Below are 21,482 nucleotides of genomic sequence, written 5' to 3' on the forward strand. Positions count from 1 at the left end.
TTAACACCTAGGGACGATTGCGAGTCTTCAATTTCCATAACGTGCATGTTTTTGGTATATGGGAGGAAGCACCCTTACAAAACAGACACAAGCACGGAGGAAACATGCAAACTCCACACCGGAAGATGGCCAAAGGTGAGATTCAAACCCTAAACTCTCAGTACTGTAAGACAGGTGTGCTAACCACTAGTTTACTGTGCTTCACTTTTCAGCTAAAAATATATATCCAGTGGTGCCTTGGGAAATGTGTTTGATTTGTTCCGAGAGACTATTTTTCTCGGCTTGCTTGGAAATGTCTCAGAACCCCCTGGAAGAACTGGACATGATGGGTGGTTGGCAGGGGAGGGAAGTCAGGGCTTCCCTGTTTGCGCTGCTGCCCTCGCTACCCAAACCCGGATAAGAGATAAAATCAATTGATGGAACGATGGATGAGGTGGTATACTAGCTGTATCAGCAATTCTGAAGTCACAAATGTGCCTTGACTGGGGTCTTCTATGAGAACTAAATTACTAGGCGGATGAATGCATTCGAGCAGCTGCACGTTACACTATTCTACGGGCTGATGCAGTAATGTTCTGTAGATTATGTCGGGGGCTCCCATGCAGAACAAATCCAAGCATGCCATCACGATAATTGCTCTGTTAACAGAAAAAGTCCGACCCAAACGGTTCTCACAAATTTGGAAATATGGAGTTGTTCAAAAATGAAGGCTGTAAGTGTCTAGTAATATTTGCGAACGTCTGATTATTCATTAGGTACTTTCATTTTTCTAGAGTCCAGTGAACACTCCATTCAACTTCGGGGTTGGTCACTCTTGAATGGCACTTTTAGGTAAAGGGTTTGTCATAGTTGGGGTTCTCGTGATTGCGGTTGGGATATCGGGGTCTGTGTTCTGGTTTTAGGCTTAGGGTTAAAGTTTTGGGTTAGTTTATGATGAATGAGTTGCAACTTTGCTACTGACAAAAATATGTCCTGTTAGGTCTGTTGACCTGACTGTGCCTCTTGCCTCATTAGTTAACTTTAATGTCCCGTCTTCCTTGCGTAATCATGAAAAAATGGTGTTCAAATTTGGATTGAAATATGAAGGTAAAACTGAAATGTGTCCTACTTGTGACTGAAGCCAGTGAGTCATCTTGACGTCAAGCGCGCGACCAGCTTTCTTCCCTGTATTGCCTCTTCTGTCACATACGTTTAAATTTAATCTCATTATCCTGACTGAAATTGAATCCAGGCTTTGAGAGATTATGCCCTTTTTGTGGCAGCATTATACAATTCGTCATGACTTAACATGACAAATCCATTTTCAGAAGAGCACTTCTTGCCATCGAATAGGTAAAACGGTCAATTTGACCTGGCCACGCAGAGATCTCTGCGTAAAACCTTTGTATTATTCAACTTCAAGGCATTAAGAGGACACTCTCTGATTCCTCTGAATCCGTTCTGAGGCAGGTCATTTGTACGGAGGTGAGAATACCTTTTGTGTTTGTCACTGGTGAGGTTGGCCTTGTTGACCTCATGTTTCAAGGACTTCTCCAGGGAAAGCGGTGCATCTCGAATTTTCAGGGACAGCATCAAAGTATCTTGACCGGCAGGTAGGGTCTCCTCGTCGCCTCCCTGTTGCCCCAAATGCTGCTTCGCGTAGTCAAAACCTTGAACCGGCTTGTGGGGTGGGGTGGGGGGGGGGGGGGAATAAAGGATGGGGAAAAAATGTAGTTTACATTAATATAAAAGCATCAAATAATTTGCACTATGCACTAACTTTGGTGGCGACACCATGTAGCGTTGCAGCGGAGTTACTGAGCTAATTGCCTCATTAAAACTTCTTTTCCATTCGGCTTTTCCCGTTAGGGATGGCCACAACGTGTCATCTCAGATGAACGCATATTTGTTTGGCAAAGTTTTATGCCGGATGCCCTTCCTGACGCAACCCCTCTGTATTTAACCAGGGAGAGAAGCTTACAGCCCCTGGTATTCCCAGGCGGTCTCCCATCTAAGTATTAACCAGGGCCAAACCCACCTAGCTTCTGAGAGCTGATGAGATCGGGCGTTCTCAGGGTAGCATGGCCGTGAGCCTTGATATAGTCTTGAAATCAATTCATTCAATTCCTGGACTCTTTGACGTAATTTTTATCCAAAAAACAATAAACAAAACATCCATTGCAACACCCCATTTCTGTAAGCAATTAGCAATTAATGTACATTTGTTGACATGTTTTCTTTGGCTAAGGCCACGTCTTTACGGCAAATGTAAATCTATCCATCCATCCATTTTCTTAGCCACTTATCCTGATAAGGATCGCAAGAGAGTGCTGGAGACTATCCCAGCTGTCGACGGGCAGGAGGCGGGGTACACCCTGAACTGGTTGCCAGCCAATCGCAGGGTCGGCTGAGAACAGTCATATTCATAATCACACTGAGGGGCAATTTAGTGTCCAATTAATATTGCATGATTTTGGGATGTGGGAGGAAAGCGGAGTACCCGGAGAAAAACCACGCAGCCACAGGGAGAACATGCAAACTCCACACAGGCGAGTCTGGGATTGAACCCGGGACCTCAGAACTGTGAGGCCAATGCTTTACCAGCTGATCCACCGTGCCACCCAAATGTAAATCTCAACCTGTAAAAATAGTGTATATGTATAATATACAGTACACAACACTCCCAAAAAATTGGGATTTTGACATTAAGGCGAAATTTCAGGAGGAATATAAAATGTCCTACAACTCTAAGCATGTGAATTTCATTTGACAGCTAAAATCTTTAAATGCACGCGCTCAAATGTTTTTGCAGTACTTTTTAGACAACTTGCTGTTCTTCAACAAGGAGCTGAATGAAATAATTCACACCGGCGTGTTCGATCCTTGAATCGAACAATACATTTCCTCTTTCAATTGGAATTGTTGTTTCCGCAGTGCTCCTCATCCCGCTTTTAACACAAACATGACACCAATTATTTTATCAACAGCACGTCGCCATTGTGAGGTTTAAACAGGACGTTCTCATAGAGAAGTGGCCACCGAGCGTAGAATATCACAGAGTATCAGCAGGTTGAAATAAGATATAGAGAATAATAAAAGGGGAGGGGGTGGGGAAGACGTGGATGTCCTTGGAAATGTATTGGTCAATTACAGTATGCTTTACATTTTGACATAAAAGCATCCATTTTGTAGGTGTATTCCAAAGAATCAAGGGGAAGAAATGAAATGAGCATTTAATACATTGCAAAAGTACAAATAATATTCAAGGCACCCAAATCAATGCCATGAACTCAGGCATCCAAAAATAGCACAATATGTTACTCATATTTGTGGACAAACCAGGGGAAAAACTGTATCTACAGCAGAAGATAAATTGATTTAACTAAAGCCCTTTTCATCTTCTTCCAACTTCGCGTCCAATAAACACTCGCAGTGGGTGGTGATAAAATGAGTGGCAAGTTTTCATGAAAATATAATGATGGATGAAAACATTGAAATACATTAGGGGGAAGCTGAGGAGGAATGATTTAGTGTTTGTACAGAGGAATGTGGCAATCACATGAACGCACACACATGCACATATGAAAAGTGAAATACAGTACTGCATACAATGCATCGCGTCGTTGTTGCAAAATCAATGTGGCACTCCACTGAATAAGATCTCCCTTTGTATTAGTGCACACACTAATATAGTCTATAGAACGCATTGGATGTCTAACCATGTCTAACATTCAGTTCAGATAAAACAAATTACTAGACCAGCAATGTACGCACTGACCACGTTCGTCAGAATGGCCCAATCACCATTTTCACTCAAAGGGAAATCACTCCCTGGGTGCTTACACGTGAATATCGCAGCGGGATCAATCGCCGACTGTAACAACTGTGGATTACAGATGGTCGTGTAGCATTTTTGTTAGTATCAATAAAGCAGCGGAATGTGCCGAGGGTGTCACTTTTTGTTTTCATTCTTCTGCACTGATCTGTTCGAGTGAAGAGAAGCCCGACTCAGCAAAAACTGACAATACACGGGAGGTGCTCGGATGAGACTGAGCGAGATCTATCGACAACCTGCTCCGCCGCAATCTTGTAAGTTCACACACTTGTGCTTCATAAACACTCCGTGTAAAAGCTGGCTGGATCTGTCAAGTAACATCTGGAGACTGCTTGGAGCCAATTGTCTTTCTTCCAAGAGAATCCCATATTGTAAAAAAAAAAGTGTTATTGCTCCGACGGGCTGCTGTGTTGTTCGTTTTCATCAGCACGGGCAAAATATATAGCAGTGTAGACAGTTCCTTCGAACCACTGATTTGGCAGCATGCAAAGACAGAAAATGTTGTACCTGGTGATAGTAGTTGACGTCCCTTCGATACGCCATCTGAAAGTCAGAAAAAAGGTTTCAATAGTACAATGAAGGTAGTTACAGCATGAAAGATGGAAGAATGATTAAATGCAATATTGGATGATGGGATGAATGGAAAGCTGTATTTTCTGAGACAAATCACAGTTTGATGTTGTAGTGATCCCTTTTTTTTTTTTTTTTTTTTTTTACTTCTACTCATTGAACAGCTTTCTTGATATCACTGGGGGCCTTACTCCATTGTCCATTTTCCATACCCCTTGGGGATCAGGTGTCGACCTCAACTGACTTTATGAAAAAACTGACTGGTCACCAGTCAATCGACATAGAGACAGACAACCATTCACACTCATGTTCATCTGAATTTATGCTGCCTGCAGAGACATCATGGACCATTGCAACATCAGTGACACCGTGTATTTCATTTAGCACTGTATTTCCATTTACTATCAAGTAATAGTGGTAATTGGCCCCGTGTAAGACACAACTATCCCATTAGGTTTTGTAAAAAAATAAAATAAAATAGCGAAGGCATTTCCCAAAAACCAAATGGCATTTTTGCCTCACTCCATTTGGAGCCGGGACTTTCCAAAACACACCTGTTTGCGTATAGACAGGAAAACACTTGTATACGGTCACATTTTAGTGAATGGTAGTCTCGTACTGCCAGGAGAAGAGATAGCAATGGTGGACGACTTCAAATATTTAGGGTCAACAATAGAGAGCATTGGTGAGTGTGGTAAGGAAGTGAAGAAACGGGTCCAAGCAGGTTGGAACAGTGGTGAGGCTGGCCATGATGTACGGATTAGAGACGGTGGCTCTGAAGAAACAACAGCAAGCAGAACTGGAGGTAGCAAAAATGAAGCTGTTGGTGTACTCGCTCGGAGTGAGCAGGATGGATAGGATTAGAAATGAGCTCATTAGAGGGACAGCCAAAGTTGGATGTTTCGGAGACAAGGTTCGAGAGAGCAGATTTCGATGGTTTGGACATGTCCAGAGGCGAGAGAGTAAGTATGTTGGTAGAAGGGTGCAGAGGATGGAGCTGCCAGGCAAAAGAGCGAGAGGAAGACCAAAGAAAAGATTGATGGATGTGGTGAGGTGTGTGGAGGACATGAGGACAGTGGGTGCTCGAGAGGAGGATGCACGAGATAGGTTTAGATGAAAAAAGATGACACACTGTGGCGACCCCTAATGGGACAAGCCGCAAGGAAAAGAAGTCTAGTACTGCCGATTTCTAGAGCAGAACGTTTATGAGCGTAGCTTAGCCCAATGTGGCTGTGGGTTTGAGACCCTGGAGGAAATACAGGCCAAAAAAATTTAAATTGTGATGCACAACAACATGACGCTACTGTATATGAAATAACGGACATCTAAGAGACGGTTGATTTCAGGAGCTTACGCTTGCCTGGCTCAAGAGAGAACTATTTCAAATGGGGCATTTGAATGGATTGGATGCAATTTAGCATAGAGACGTATTGACAGTTAGTTACCTTAGCTCGGGGATTAAGGTTTCCGATGGCATCTGCTTTATAGTCCTTTTTGTTTCTTCGGCACAGCACAGCTGTGATAATGAGGATGACGAGCGTCACGACAGCTATGGGCGCCAACACCGCGGCGATGATCCAAAGGTTATTTGGAGGGTTCTTGACCACGGCTGAAGAATGTAAACCATTATCATTACCATTGGAATTTCATTGCACTATTTTTTTAATGATTTAAATGATTAGTTCAACATTACTCGGGGTCATGTTGACTAATGAATCACATGGTTTGTTTTGATTGACGGCTGTAAACTCAATGTCGTATTGAAAACGACACAATGTGGGACAAAGTACAAGTGCTTGTTGAATGCATAATATAATAGACAGTCTACATTATCCTCCTAAAACATGGAAATGTGGCCAATACACCTACGCTATAATGCTCTACATTCTGCTCAACTTAATATCGAGTCTACTGTGGGCAGCAATCTACTGTACGAGAGGATGTTGCAGGCTCTTAACTCCCTTAAATGTTTCTCTCTTGTACTCCTCACCAAGCACCGAGCAGCTCTGCAGCCTGAGCAAACAATGTCCTGCCGGCAGCCTTCGAGAAAGATTATAGCACGCAAAGCTCCCAGCAGCTCTTCTTTCTAAACCCGCCATGTGGTTTGAGGTTTTTCTGCGTCCACTTGTCAAACGCTTTAATGATGCTGTTGCTTACGTTCTGCTTGCAGCTGAACAAAGTAGCCCAGGGTGAGCGCCATGGTCTGAGAATCCACCGTGTTGAGGACCTTGGCGGCTGCCGCGCCCGCTAATGGAATGCCGTTGTGCTGCACGTAGTAGGTCATCTCTGCTGGATTCTTCAATCCCGGCACACGTCTGACACTCACCATCTGGCCGGACCAAAAGACAAGATGATTAATGCAATAAATATCAGATGTGCTGTCGTCTTTATATTTAGACAAAGAAACCCAAAAGATAGAAAGGCTTGTTTTGATGAGCGTGGTCACAGGCAAGCTGGAGTCTTTCCAGCAAATCCCAAAGCAAACTGAACTTTACCAGCCATTCACATTAACAATTTCACCTACAGGCAATTCATCAAGCTTTTCCACTGACTTGGCACTGCTGGGTTCTACTCAAATCGGTTCGGAGCAGTTATTGTTCCACTTAAAAAACTACCCCGGGGGATTGCAAAAATATTGATGCAGTAAAGGCATCGCTCGGGACGTAGCACGCTGACAAACAACCCCAAGAGAGGAGAGTGAGCAGTGAGGAACTCCCGTATTTACTTGTGAAGATGTGGTTGATCAATTCTACCTGAGTGGATACTGAGGGCACCCAGAAAATGGAGGGCGAGGGCCAATTAGAGACTGTGGAGTGTAATATTGAACTGTTTACAGCAAAGTGTAACAGGGGAAACTTAACGTTGTCTTGACCCAGGCTGGACCACTGCCAAGAAGGGTCTGGCCACTGCCCTGGCCGGTGACACCTGTCACTGATCTCAGCTGTTTAACATTGGGACTGTAATTAGATGATGTATTTAAGTTGGAGTTCTTGTCACTGGCATTTGTCAGATCATCGCTTAATGCCTCGTTCCCGCACTCTCGCAATCCTGTTCCTGATCTCCCGTGTACCGATCCCTGCCTGTCCGCTGACTTGCCTCCTACACCCGACATCCAGGTTACCCCTGCTCTGTTGACTGCCTGCCAATCCCCAACCTTGGACCGAATAAACACTTTTCCCGAATTGCCTCTGCTCCTCAGGAGTCCTGCATTTGGGTCCTCCCCCGCACCGATGGGTCGTGACAAACGTTAGGACATGCTTATTTTTCTCATTGCGCCGTGCATCTTCGTGTCGACCAATGGGTAGTGGTTTACGTTGTTCCTATGGTACAGAATTAGCTCGGCCAATTTTGAAACTCTGGCTGACCATGTCCCAGAAATAGAAATAATGTGGGAGGAAATCAGAGTACCCAGAGGAAATCCACACATTACTTCAGACAGTAATGTCCAAACTGAGCACAACATCCTAATGTGATCCTCGATGCTGTGAAGCAGACATTTTCACCGCATGCTATAAATTCATTTGAGTCACTCAGTCGCATCTATTATATATGATTCTTTTTTCATCAGCAACCGAGAGCGGCCGTTCCCCACGGATGACTGTCTCTATCGTACCTGGACAGTGTAGCTGCCTACAGCGGTGGCGCGTCTGAAGCGAGTGCCCTGCCGGCCTGCCAACACAAACAGCTCGGCGAGCCGCTGCTCCATCAGACTGGCGAAGCTTTGGTACAGTTCAGCCAGGCTGGCGTTCTCCACATCCTGGATTACTGCGAAGGGGGACGACACATGAGAGAGCCCCAGCGGGTTGTTAACAATCTTTCAGAAAGAGGCAAAACATCCACACAACGTCCAGTTTCAGAATTGTGAGTCCAACGCTCGACCCTGTTGAGTCACTGTACTCCTGGGGGACGAAAGCACACAATATTGATAATGAAATAATACTCTTACCTGTGATTACCCAAAAGTCTCTGGTGGCGATAGAGGTGTTTAGGTTGTGATACTCCAGGGCTGGAAAAATAAACAAAAAGATGTACTGTATTATATGGAACTCATCTGACTGACATCTGAAGAGGAAGTTGTTTCATTTGTTCCTTTTGAACATACAAGCGTGTTGAATGTACAGTATATGTTTTTTCTGGATTTCAAACTTAAAGGGGAAATTCACTGGTTTGCATGAACAATGTATCCAATAGGTCATGTAATATGTACTCTATTTTGACAATGTGATGTTAAATCCTCTCTCATTGAATAGTGTTTCGAGAAGATTCTTATCGAAAATTAAAAATTTTCAGGGGCACTGTCATTTTCGCAAGTCAAATGACCTACGTGCGCAAATGTGACGTGTTACGTGCTGCAACAAAGGTTCGATTACATGGGACACCATTTATGCCCAGTGTTGATTTCTTGGATTTATCCTCATCTGATGAAGAAATAGCAGTGTCGGTTGATAGGGAAGACGGAGGAATACTTCCATACACAGCCGCTCGGTTGATCAGTAAGATGGAGGAATACTTCCATAAACAGCCGTGAGCGGCACAGCTCCGGGGCTCGGGGGAGCCGTGAGCTCGCTCCCCAGCGACCGAGTTCCGGGGCTCGGGGAGCGATTTCACGGCTGTGTATGGAAGTATTCCTCTGTCTTCCCGATCAACCGATGCTGCTATTTCTTCATCAGATGAGGATAAATGCGAGAAGTCAGCGCTGGGCATAAATGGTGTCCCATGTAATCGAGCCTTTGTTGCGGCACGTAACACCTCTCATTCACGCACGTAGGTCATGTGACTCACGAAAATAGCAGCGCCCCTAAAAATTTTTAATTTTCGATAAAAATCTTCTCAAAACACTATTAAATGAGAGAGGATTTAACATCACATTGTCAAAATAGAGTACATATTACATGACCTATTGGATACATTGTTAATGCAAACCAGTGTATTTCCCCTTTAATTAAAATGACATCAAAATTATTTGTAGATACAATGCAGAAACGAAACTGTTGTTATCACACAGATTTGTTTTGGTATATTGAAAAGTCAACATTAAATAAGAGGTAATTATTTGTAATAAAATTAGCAATTCTGTTATATTTGAATATATTTATATAAATTGTTTGAGTCAACATCCTATTGCTTTTAGGAGACTTGCGGGAAAAATACAATGATTGTAAACAGCAAACCGATGACATTATTCTCATATCTCAACAGTCATTCTAACAAGCGATATTCTCAGGTAACTGAAGATTCAATCATTGTAATCTGGTTATGAGGTGTAAAATATCTGCTGTAGTGCAATACAAATCTGAGCTTGCTGCATGTCAGACAAACAAAGCAGCAAGGAGAGCGCTCAGCTGCCGAAGCTCCGGTCGATGCTGTGTTCTTTTTATATCTATTTCCTGCCTGATTAAACTCTTGTGCTGCGGGCTGCTGCAGTGTTTGCGAGGACGCTGCATCGCTGGCCTGTGAAAGCAGCAAAGCATGTACGCTCGGGCATGACTGCAGCCAAGCAGTAGGAATGGTGGCCGAGGAAAAGAAGGTGCCAGTCGGCATTGAGAACATACTGTGGCGACAGGGCTCACTGGGAAATCAGTTTTATGGAATAAAGTTGGTTCAGCTGGATTGGTTCTTGGATGGAAGACGGACCTGGAGCCATTAGGCCGAGGGGTGTCCCAAGTCACAGTTTACAAGTTGATCACAGACCGAAAGCAGTGACTCAGCTGCTCACAGTGTGCTTTTGATTTGTTGGTCTTCCACTCCAGTCCTGTTGGGGTTGATAGCGCAAGTCTCAAAGTGTTGCAGAATAACACCTCAGAAGAAGAAGAAGGGAGGTGGGGCTATTAGTGTATCGTATTGTGTGTATATGACTTATGTATGATGTTTATTCCAATTTTCAAGGTGTATGCTCCGCTTCATCTGATGATGAGGCACACAATGAAGTTATGGGAAAGAGTAGTGGAAGTGAGACTCAGGACAGAAGTAAGTAACTGCAAGCAACAGTATTGTTTCATGCCTACAAAGAGTACCATAGATGCAATATTTTCCTTGAGGATACTCGTGGAAAAGTACAGAGAAGGTCAGAAGGAGCAACATTGTGTCTTTGTGGATCTAGAGAAAGCCTATGACAGAGTACGAAGAGAGGAACTGTGGTACTGCATGAGCAAGTCCGTTGTGACAGAGAACTATGCTAGACTAGTACAGGACATGTATGAAGGCAGGAGAACACCGGTGAGATGTGCCATAGGTGTGTCAGAAGAATTTTATGTGGAGCACTGCATCAGGGTTCCACGCTAAGCCCCTTCCTGTTTGCGGTAGTAATGGATAGGCTTATAGATGAGGTTAGAGTGGAATCCCCTTGGGCTATGATGTTCGCAGATGATATTGTGATCTGCAGCGAAAGCAGGGAGCAGGCGGAGGAACAATTAGAAAGATGGAGGTACGAGCTGGAAAGAGGAATGAAGATTAGCCGAAGTAAAACAATATATGTGCGTGAATGAGAAAAGTGGAGGGGGAAGAGTGAGGCTACAGGGAGAAGAGATAGCGAGGGTGGGCGACTTCAAATATTTAGGGTCAACAATCCAGAGCAATGGTGAGTGTGGTAAGGAAGTGAAGAAACGGGTCCAAGCAGGTTGGAACAGCTGGCGAAAGGTGTCTGGTGTTTTATGTGACAAGAGAGTATCCGCTAGGATGAAGGGCAAAGTTTATAAAACAGTGGTGAGGCCAGCCATGATGTACGGATTAGAGACGGTGGCACTGAAGAAACAACAGGAAGCAGAACTGGAGGTATCAGAAATTAAGATGTTGAGGTTCTCGCTAGGAGTGAGCAGGATGGATAGGATTAGAAATGAGCTCATTAGAGGGACAGCCAAAATTGGAGCTGCCAGGCAAAAGAGTGAGCGGAAGACCGAAGAAAAGGTTGATAGATGTTTTGAGGGAGGACATGCGGACAGTGGGTGTTAGAGAAGAGGATGCACGAGATAGGCTTAGATGGAAAAAGATGACACACTGTTTCGACCCTGAACAGGACAAGCCGAAAGAAAAAAAAGAAGAAGATGCTCAGTTTCATCTGTATTCATTAGAGTCAGATTATAGAAATATATATATAGGAAGACAAACAGACAAAGACAAAGACTTCCTCTGAATCCCAGTTCCATACTCGCATCCATTCTGGAGATTCATCCTATCCAAACTTTTAAACAAAACTCACTACACAGGACCAGGTTCAATTACCTGCTCAACTGCACAGCATTATCACAATACTAAAATATATTCATTTATCAATTTTATATACAGTGAAGCGCTGAGGGTCTAGTGTCCCTGGCAACAGCCTGACCTGCCCTTGTATGAGTACACAATAGGGCTACAGCAGGGCCTGTGTAAACTCAAACTGCGACACGCAAGGCAATTAAACCCTGACACCTCCCACTCGCTTCCTGATGGCCACATTGCAGAAGAAATAAAAGTGACTGTTAATCTTAGCGTTGTCTTGTTCTTTGCTTTTACGGTCAATCATCTGTATATAGCCACACATAGACAATCGCTCACAAATTGCTTCATCAGTAAATATATATATAAATTCTAGAAAAATAAATACTACACCAGTATTTTTTCATTATTTATTTCTTTTAATAACAATCCCGAATTGTGTGTTAAACCTAAACTCATTCATGGAAAGATGTGATGTTTAGAATTTACAAGCGGCTGATATCATAGCGGAATGGATCTGGAAAGATTATGCGACTTTGAAGATGACCCATCAAATGCTATAGTTTAACTCATAAAATTAGGAACAAAGATCCAAGACGTGGGAGATGAGTTTCCGGCCTTGGTGGAGTGGAAGACGCCCCTGCGGAGGGGCCAGATTAGGACAGCAGTTAAAGGCTGCCGGGCCCTCATTCGGAACTCTATCGAACGATTTGCTGAAAAGTCTCGTATGCACCAGTCTAGGGTGTAGTTGACCTTTTGCCTGAAGTCAGCTGCGACAGACTCAAGCTCCTGACGTCCTTGAACAGGACAACGGGCATCAAAAATGGATGGATGGATGGAATTTCATACTTTATGTGGTTTCTGCTTTTTTATTCTTCCTGATTCTGCACGCATCGGGACTTTGGACCGGCAAGTTGCAACCCACTTTTACCACTTTTCCACCGGCAACGAGACGGTTTGTGTGGGCCACGTCAGAATCAAACGGCCAGTTGGGGTCACCAAATCAGCTCTCCTTTCATTTCCATGCATCCAACTCTGTTCCTTCCCTACCTATTTCCATCCATTCATTTTCTTTGCCGCTTATCCTCACGAGGGTCGCGGGGAGTGCTGGATCCTATCCCAGCTGTCAACGGGCAGGAGGCGGGGTACACCCTGAACTGGTTGCCAGCGAATCGCAGGGCAGATCGAGACAAACAGCCGCACTCACAATCACACCTAGGGGCAATTTAGAGTGTCCAATTAATGTTACATATTTTTGGGATGTGGGAGGAAACCAGAGTGGCTGGAGAATACCCATGGGGGCACGGGGTGAACATGCAAACTCCACACAGGCTGGTCTGGGATTGAACCCGGGACCTCAGAACTGTGAGGCCAACGCTTTTACCAGCTGACCCACCGTGCCACCCCTATCTATTTCCCAGATGTAAAATCTCCATCATGTTCTTCAAGGAGTCAGTACAACTTGCTTGGCTAATGAGGTTGATGCATTCGCTATTTGGGCTGTTTAAATTTAGCATAGCACAAATTACTTCCTCAATCTCAACTGGTGTGGATCACACTCGTTTCAAGCTCCAGCTTTCACCCACTGACTCTTATTATCCAAACTTCCACGTGCCATTACTCCTCATTTATCCTTTATGCTATCTGTAGTTTAGTTAAAGGTCCCATGCCATTAAAAGCTAACATTTTACACTGTTTTATACGTAACATTGGCCAAAATGACTTGGTGACATTGTTTGAACTTATGCAAAAGGCAATAAACGTGCGAAACGGCTAACGATTTGCAATCGACAACAGTGTGACCTAGTTTTGTCAATTAGTACCTTCTATGCTTTAGTACTACTAATAACTGTAGTATGAAAAGTAGCAGTAATTAGTACCTTCTATGCTTTCATGATTTTTGTGTTTTTTTTTCTATGCTTTCATGCTTTTTAGAATATATCCACTTTTTGATCACATTACTTGCACTGTATGTGGTTTTAATTGTCTTTTTTAAAATATTCTTTGTCATTTTTATTGTTTTTATCCCATTTTAAATGTTTTATCTCTTTGTTTTCAAATGCCTTTAATCTTGTAAAGCACATTGGGTTACCTCTTGTATGAAAAGCGCTGTGCAAATAAATTTGCTTTGCTTTGTTTTAAGCAATGGCCAGGCAGAAAATTGGCAACTGCAATAAAGAATAAACACAAAGCCCATGAAAAGAACATCAACTATTATTAAAATAAAATGGAAAATAAGTGATGGAAGGGACTCTTAAGGGATGGGAGGTGTCGCAGCCTCCGAACACCAAATGAACTCTGGCACGCTGCTCCAAACTCCACACAGGTGGGGCCAGGATTGAACCCCGGGCCCTCAGAACTGTGACGTCGATGCTTTACCAGCTGATCCACCTTGCCGCCAAGCTAAAATTATCATAAAATAAATTTAAGCAGTTTTCTACATCAGTCTACCTTGGCGAAATGATAAATCACTAAATGGTTTAGATCCTGAATATATGAAAGAAATGCTTATAGAATACAAACCCATTAGAGCTCTGAGATCAAATAGTGGAGCGCAGACTCCAAAGCAAACATGGTAAAGCAGCATTTAGCTACTATGCTGCACATAGTATAAGTTGCCAAATGAGGCGAGGTCATCCCCAAGCATTAATAACTTTCTATCCAGGATTTTCGCGCTTTGAGAGCATTGGCACTTTTTAATGATATTTCTTGCACTGTACACTGTTTTTAATTGTATTCTTATATTATATTTTTTATATATTTTTGGGAATTTTTATCTTTATTTTTTTTGATTGTTCTTTTTCCTTGTTTAAAATGTTTTATTTCTTTATATTCAAATGCTTTTAACCATATAAAGCACATTGCGTTACCTTCTGTATAAAATGCGCTATATAGGGTAACTAAATATGCTTTCCTTTACTCTGAGAATGCTCAAGCTTTTGCCATAGATAAGTACGAGTGGTCCAAAGGTCTATTGGAAGTGAGTTAAAAATGATGCCATACAGGCTGGTGGCAGAACCAGTGTTTTAACTCAAAATAGACTTTAGCCTGCTACCCCTTTTACATTCCATTTGAGAGCGAGTCAACGAAGGAGCAAAAGAGACGCAAAGCAGTTTCAAGCCCACGCGGAGCAGCAAAGACCCGGCGGTGCACTCTGTGTTGTAAACAGGCACCACACGACGGTGCTGCATCCAGAGCCAAGTCCAAAAGGTGGCGGGAGAATACCCCGCTGTTAATTATTTCCGCTACAAATTGACTTGGAGGCGGGGGGGAGTCGCACCTCCTACCAACGGCGGTGACGTCACTGAAGGACGCGGTGGAAAACAAACAGCCCCTCATTTGCAGTCTTGTCTCACTGAGATCCATTTTACGCTCTTTTCTGACACTTTGTAGCCTTCTTTCTTTCTTCCTTGGCACCAAAACTGTTTGGAGGCAACTTCACTCCCTAATGTAATTTTAATGAGAGCTTCATTCAATACTCATTAACGGCATAAAGATTCATCTTCACGGTTTGTGTAAACAAAATGGCCATGTGTCAATAGTTAATTCTCAATGATGCTTATAGCATCTGCCAAAATTGCATTAAAAAAATACATTACAATGTCCATACAGCAATCCATCCATCCATTTTCTTTGCCGCTTATCCTGATGAGGGTCGCAGGGTGCGGTGGAGGCTATCCCAGCTGTCAACAGGCAGGAGGCGGGGTACACCCTGAACTGGTTGCCAGCCAATCCCAGGGCACATGGAGACAAACAGTCACACTCACAATCACAATCACACCTCGGGGCAATTTAGAGTGTCCAATTAAAGTTGCATGTTTTGGGGATGTGGGAGGAAACCGGAGTACCCGGAGAAAAGCCACGCAGGCACGGGGAGAACATGCAAACTCCACACAGGCGGGGCCGGGATCGAACCCGGGTCCTCAGAACTGTGAGGCCAACGCTTTACCATCTGATCCCATACAATGTCTTCTTTAAATAAATATAATCTTTCTTTCTCGCTCAAAACGAAAAATAAACACTGTCTTTGAGACCACTCACGGGGACCCGAACTCTCAGTCTTCCATGCAAAACAAAAACTTTGCTGAGTTTGATAAGATTGCTTTGTTTAGTTTGTGGCGAGACAATTCCACCTGCAGCAATCATGACAACAAAATCTCATCTTTTTTTTTCTTTTTTGGCACATTATAACAAATAACTCGGTGGAGTGTGAAATATCCCCACCCCTACTGACACAGAGCAATTTGTCCTAAATTTCAGTATCTGATGTAAGAAATAAATGCAAAACATTACAGTTCCTGCGCTCTGTTATCGTCTTTCAGCGCGTCCCCTCGGGCGCTGCCATTTGTGTGACACCAGCCCACTGTATCGCGGCTTTGAGAAGTAAGAGTGTGTCACCTCAGTGTTACATACAGAACTTTGTAGAAATAAACACATTTCTTTCGAGTCTCCTACAATTATTTTCAAAATTGGTGCTTATTTGAATTAAGGCTCAAAGCAGTTGAGGCTGCATATGGAATGAGAACAGACGGCAGACTGGGTCTCCGTGGGAATTGTGTTTAGGCTCATGCTGATTCCCTGTTATCATTGCTTACATGTAAAAATATAGACCACGAAGTCGACTTGCAAATGAGGCTGAGATGAAATATGTACAGTTAATTTGTTTTTAGCAAACACAGCGCCGCAAGGTCGCAAAAAGTTTGGCTCACGGGGAGGGTAAATCAGTGCATCACCTCGTATTAAAGGGGAAATCCAGTGCTTTGCATGAACAGTGTATCCAATGGGTCATGTAATATGTACCCCGTTTTGACAATGTGATGTTTAATCCTCTCTCATTGAATAGTGTTTTAAGAAGTTTTTATATCGACAATTACGAATTTTCAGGGGCACTGCCATTTTCGCGAGTCACATGACCTACGCGCACGGATGTGACGTGTTGCGTGCTGTTACAAACGGTGGATTACATGGGACACCATTATGCCCAGCGCTGATATCTCTGATTTATCCTCATCTGATGAAGAAATAGCGGTAGTGCTTGATCGGGAAGACCGAGGAATACTTTCAAAGAGATGTGAACCTGTGGCTGGAAATGTTGAAACTCGCATGGTTCTTCGGGCGGAATGACACGGAGTCTGACTACTTGGAGGGCTACGCGGAGTACATAAGTGCCTAAACATAGGCCCCCGGAGCTCTGGGCCTCCAGCCATAGAAGGTTCTTCAGACCGGAATGGCGCGGAGTCTGACGAGCGAGCTCCGGCGGCGGGCCGCAAGCCGAGCTTCGACATCCGGGGAGGCCGTTAGCTGAGCTTCGGCGGCGGCAGAGGCCTTTAGCTGAGCTTCGGTGGCGGCGGAGGCCTTTAGCCTTGCTTCAGCGTCCAGCTTAACAGCCTCCGCCGCCTGGACAATATTTATGCCCAGCACTGATTTCTCGGATTTATCCTCATCTGACAAAGAAATAGCAGTATCGGTTGATCGGGAAGACGGAGGAATACTTCTATACACATCCGTGAGCGGCACAGCTCCGGGGCTCGGGGGAGCCGTGAGCTCGCTCCTCAGCGAGTGAGTTCCGGGGCTCAGGGAGCGCGCTCACGACTGTGCCGCTCACGGCTATGTATTGAAGTATTTCATCCATCTTCTCGATCAACCAAGTGACTGAGCCGCTCACGGCTGTGCCGCTCACGGCCATGTATGGAAGTATTCCTCCATCTTGTTGATCAACCGATACTGCCATTTCTTCATCAGATGAGGATAAATCCGAGAAATCAGTGCTGGGAATAAATGCTGTCCCATGTAATCGAGCCTTTGTTGCGGCACGGTACACATCACGTCTGCGCACGTAGGTCATGTGACTCGCGAAAATGGCAGCGCCCCTGAAAATTCGTGATTGTCAATAAAATTCTTCTTAAAACACAATTAAAAGAGAAAGGATTTAACATCACATTGTCAAAATAGGGTACATATTACATGACCTAACGGAAAGCAATGCACTGGCTTTCCCCTTTAAACAACAGTCTGCAAAAAAATCTACGACCGGCATGCTCCGTTACGCACGGGTTAAAAGGTTGCCGTAACGCATCAATCTGAAGAAGAAGAGGGAAAAAAAAACAGGGGCCGTTAAATTGCACTTGATTTATTTCCCGGACCAAATGGTGACTTACGTTCGGCGACGATAAGCGGCGGGTAGAAGAGGAAGTAGCCCACCAGCTCGGAGGACAGCTGACCGAGGAGGTTTGAAGCAGTGGTGCCATTAAGAAAGACGGTCCCATTTTTCACACTGTAAACCAATGACACAGCAGGAGAGCCCGCAGCCTGGGAGACGCTCAGCATCTGGCCGCCGGCAAATTAAGATGAGGGGATAAAGAAAATTACATTGGAGGACGAGTACGGAAAGGCAAAAACAGCATCTTTTTTTTTAATAGAGTGAATACATAAAGCATGTTATGTTAATTTAGTTTCCTCACCTGTACAGAGAGTTTGCTGTTGTCGCTGAGGGCTTTGGCCTTTGCTTCAGAAAAAACCTTCTCCAACCTCTCTTCCATCATTTGGGAAAACTGACAGGAGCGCGGATCATCGGCAGCTCCCACAAACTGCAGAACTGCAGATGAAACCCTTTAGAACTGCACTATTGGAATCTTTAATATCTGAAAAAATGTCTTAAACTCATCTCTTTTTTCTAACCTGTCTTCAGCTGGAAGCCAGGAGCCGGGCTGCTTCTCCACACCGCAACGGGAACGGGAAGCGCTGTAACCATGGGCAGGTATTGCCGCAGGTCCGCAATCAGCTTATCGCGACCGTACGCGTCCAAGCCCGAAAGCACCGTGGAGGGGACGTAGACCATGTCCTTTCCGGTCACGTGATAAGCCACCGTCATGTTGGGCGAACCAAATACGGTCTCCACCTAAAAACATTCCCAGAATTGAAAATATGACCAAACCAGCCAGTGCGTTTCTTGTTGCGTGATAAAACTGCTAACGAGCAGGTGATATTATGGTTTTGAAGTTATTCAAGCTTACAGTGAAGAAAATAAGTATTTGAACACCCTGCTTTATTGCAAGTTCTCCCACTTAGAAATCATGGAGGGGTATGAAATTTTCATCGTAGGTGCATGTCCACTGTGAGAGAGATAATCTAAAAAGACAAATCCAGAAATCACAATGTAAGATTTTTTAATGACTTATTGGTGTGATACATCTGGAAATAAGTATTTGAACACCTGAGAAAACCAATGCTAATATTTAGTACGGTAGCCTTTGTTTGTAATTACATTGGTCAAACATTTCCTGTTGTTGTAGTACAGAGGTTAACTTATTTTTACACTTAAATAAACAGAATGTTCTAAAAAAAAAAAAGTTTAAAAAAAATTTTAAACTAACGCGAGCAACTGATTCAAAATCTGAAAAAAAAAAAAATTGGCAGCCGAGAAAGGATTGCAAGTTCCACAGTAAGGACTGTATCGATGTTGCATTTATTTAAAGTTAATTGGTGCCTTGCTCTGACAAACAGGAACATTGCCTGAATGTTACAAGATGATTAAAGCAGTTCAAGCACATTTTGGATTTCTTTGTGGTTAAGCGCTTCTTGACTTCTAGCAATGGCAGGAGCATTTTTGTAGCATATTTTATCTTGCAGTACTTATTTATTTATCTATGCAGTACTGGTACACATAGCCCCATTCTGAAGTTGAGTTACTTCATAAGACATAACACACAAGTAAGGTTACTTTTCTCGTTATGTATCACTGTGCCCTGAAACTGACTGGCGACCAGTTCAGGGTGTAGTCTCCCCAGAAGTTACTGTATATCAAAATACTGTATAATATAATAGCAACTATAACTCACAATCACGAAACATACAGTTCGGTTACTTGGCTGTTTGAATTTAAATTGTAAAATACCTTTTTTTAATCATTTCATTATTAATTATTATTCAAGGACGGTGGTTCAACTGGTGAAGCGTTGGCCTCACAGTTCTGAGGACCCTGGTCCAATCCCAGCAGCGCCTGTGTGGAGTTTGCATGTTCTCCCCGTGCTCGCGTGGGTTTTCTCCGGGCACTCTGGATTCCTCCCACATCCCAAAAACAAGCAACATTAATTGGAGACTCCAAATTGCCCCTAGGTGAGATTGTGAATGCAACTCTTTGTCTCTCTGTGCCCTCCGACCAGTTCAGCGTGTACCCCGCCTCCTGCCCGCTGACAGCTGGGATAGGCTCCAGCACCCCCCGCGGCCCTCGTGAGGATAAGCGGCAAAGAAAATAGATGGATGGATGAATGTTTTTCTGTATTTTGTGTCTCCCTCTAGAGGTCACAGCACACTTAGCATTCGCCAACTGCATATTGCCTAATGGGGGAGCCAGTCTTGTTAACACTAACTTTGTGTACAATTTTCCACTCAAACACAATTTTCATTTTATTGAGGCGAACGCAACAAACTTTAGGTGCTTCATTCTCATCTGATAATTACACCAACAGAAATATTACCCTTTTTTTTTGGGATCACATATCTATATCATGGCTGTGCAATGTACCAAGTAGAATTATGGACGCTTCATGAGGATTTTGTGGTTTTAATGTGATCTTATATGTCCCCACGTCTATAAACTGTCATACTGCAAAAGAAACAAACAAAACACATTTTTTTACTTGGCTTTACATCACGTTAAATCATTTTCTTCCAATAGTGTATATGCAATAGATTATAACTGTATGCTAATGGTATCACTGGTAAAGTGGTAATTTGCATAAGAATGCTGCTTGTCACTTCATTACTTTTTTTAATAAAATACTGAGCTGAGAGGAATAATTTGGAGCCATTACACAGTCAACGAGAGTTTCAGATGAAGTGTCTCAGAGATCCGTGCATTTTTGGCAAATGATTATGTGAAGCCAGCAGACTTACATTCAAAACCTCAAACCTCCTCATACTCACCGCCACTAGTTATTAATGCGGTACGACTGTTAAACTTTTTACAATCATCTGATTATTAAGACCGTGCATCAGAATGTTCATTTGTAAAGCGCATCTACGACGTAAAGGAACATCAACGATTTGTCATTAAGATGTATTTTATTGTAGCGGAGTCTTAAAATTACCAGCGGCTAACCTCTCCCTATGCCGAGTGTGAAAATGTTAACGTCTCGCGCTCAAATTAAAGCATTCCGCTGGAGCTAAAAGATGCGCATTCAAATTGTTGTGCTGGATAACGATTCTTTAATTGCTCCAAACTGCAACTGTGGTTTCGCATCATCATTGTTGCGTCTGAGTTTTCGCTCACCTCCCGACCATTTATAAGCCTCAAATCAAACAGGCAGGCGACTGCCCTTGCCAGCAGCTTACATCTCATCAAATGAGAGCTCGGCGCTACTAAAAGAAGCCCAACGATCCCGTGGTGAAATGGCTGATACGAGTGCAATGAGGCAAACACTTTGGGGGCTTCAAGGAGACACGGGAGAGAGCTGACCTTCAGGCAGGTAGTTTCGATCAGTGGTTATGTATAAGCTATTGTGCTTGTACTTTGCAGTGGTGTCGCACTTAGCTCTTTCATATCAGGTGTTATAATTACTGCACCTCATATTGAGCTACATGACGGGGTTAAAAAGAAGTGGTCTACTTCTTTTTCTTTCGGCTTGTCGTGTTAGGGGTCGCCACAGCGTGTCATCTTTTTCCATCTAAGCACTTCTGTCACATAGAACACCAGACACCTTCTGCCAACTGTTCCACCCTGCTTGGACCCGATTCTTCACTTCTTGACCACACTCTCAATTGCTCTCTATTGTTGACCGCAAGTATTTGAAGTTGTCCACCCTCGCTATCTCTTGCCCCTGGAACCTCACTCTTCCTCCTCTGCCCCTCTCATTCATGCACATATATTCTGTTTTGCTTCGGCTAATCTTCATTCCTCTCCTTT

At 43.6% G+C, this 21,482-nt stretch overlaps 1 protein-coding gene and 1 pseudogene across 1 annotated transcript in view; both read right to left on the reverse strand.

The window, feature by feature from the left end:
* kiaa1549lb (KIAA1549-like b) overlaps positions 1 to 21,482 on the reverse strand; it is a 71,522-nt gene that overhangs the window by 11,923 nt on the left and 38,117 nt on the right. Inside the window, exons 5-13 of the mRNA XM_061814208.1 lie at positions 18,257 to 18,476; positions 18,040 to 18,173; positions 17,737 to 17,905; positions 8,331 to 8,390; positions 7,998 to 8,149; positions 6,542 to 6,713; positions 5,830 to 5,993; positions 4,322 to 4,357; positions 1,475 to 1,659 (exon numbers count right to left, since the gene is read on the reverse strand). Of these exons, the coding sequence (XP_061670192.1) occupies positions 1,475 to 1,659; positions 4,322 to 4,357; positions 5,830 to 5,993; positions 6,542 to 6,713; positions 7,998 to 8,149; positions 8,331 to 8,390; positions 17,737 to 17,905; positions 18,040 to 18,173; positions 18,257 to 18,476 (1,292 nt within the window). The remainder of the gene's footprint in view (positions 1 to 1,474; positions 1,660 to 4,321; positions 4,358 to 5,829; positions 5,994 to 6,541; positions 6,714 to 7,997; positions 8,150 to 8,330; positions 8,391 to 17,736; positions 17,906 to 18,039; positions 18,174 to 18,256; positions 18,477 to 21,482) is intronic.
* Positions 1,954 to 2,072, reverse strand: LOC133498722 (5S ribosomal RNA; annotated as a pseudogene).

Source organism: Syngnathoides biaculeatus, chromosome 3 (genome assembly GCF_019802595.1).
Source record: "Syngnathoides biaculeatus isolate LvHL_M chromosome 3, ASM1980259v1, whole genome shotgun sequence".
NCBI lineage: Eukaryota > Metazoa > Chordata > Actinopteri > Syngnathiformes > Syngnathidae > Syngnathoides > Syngnathoides biaculeatus.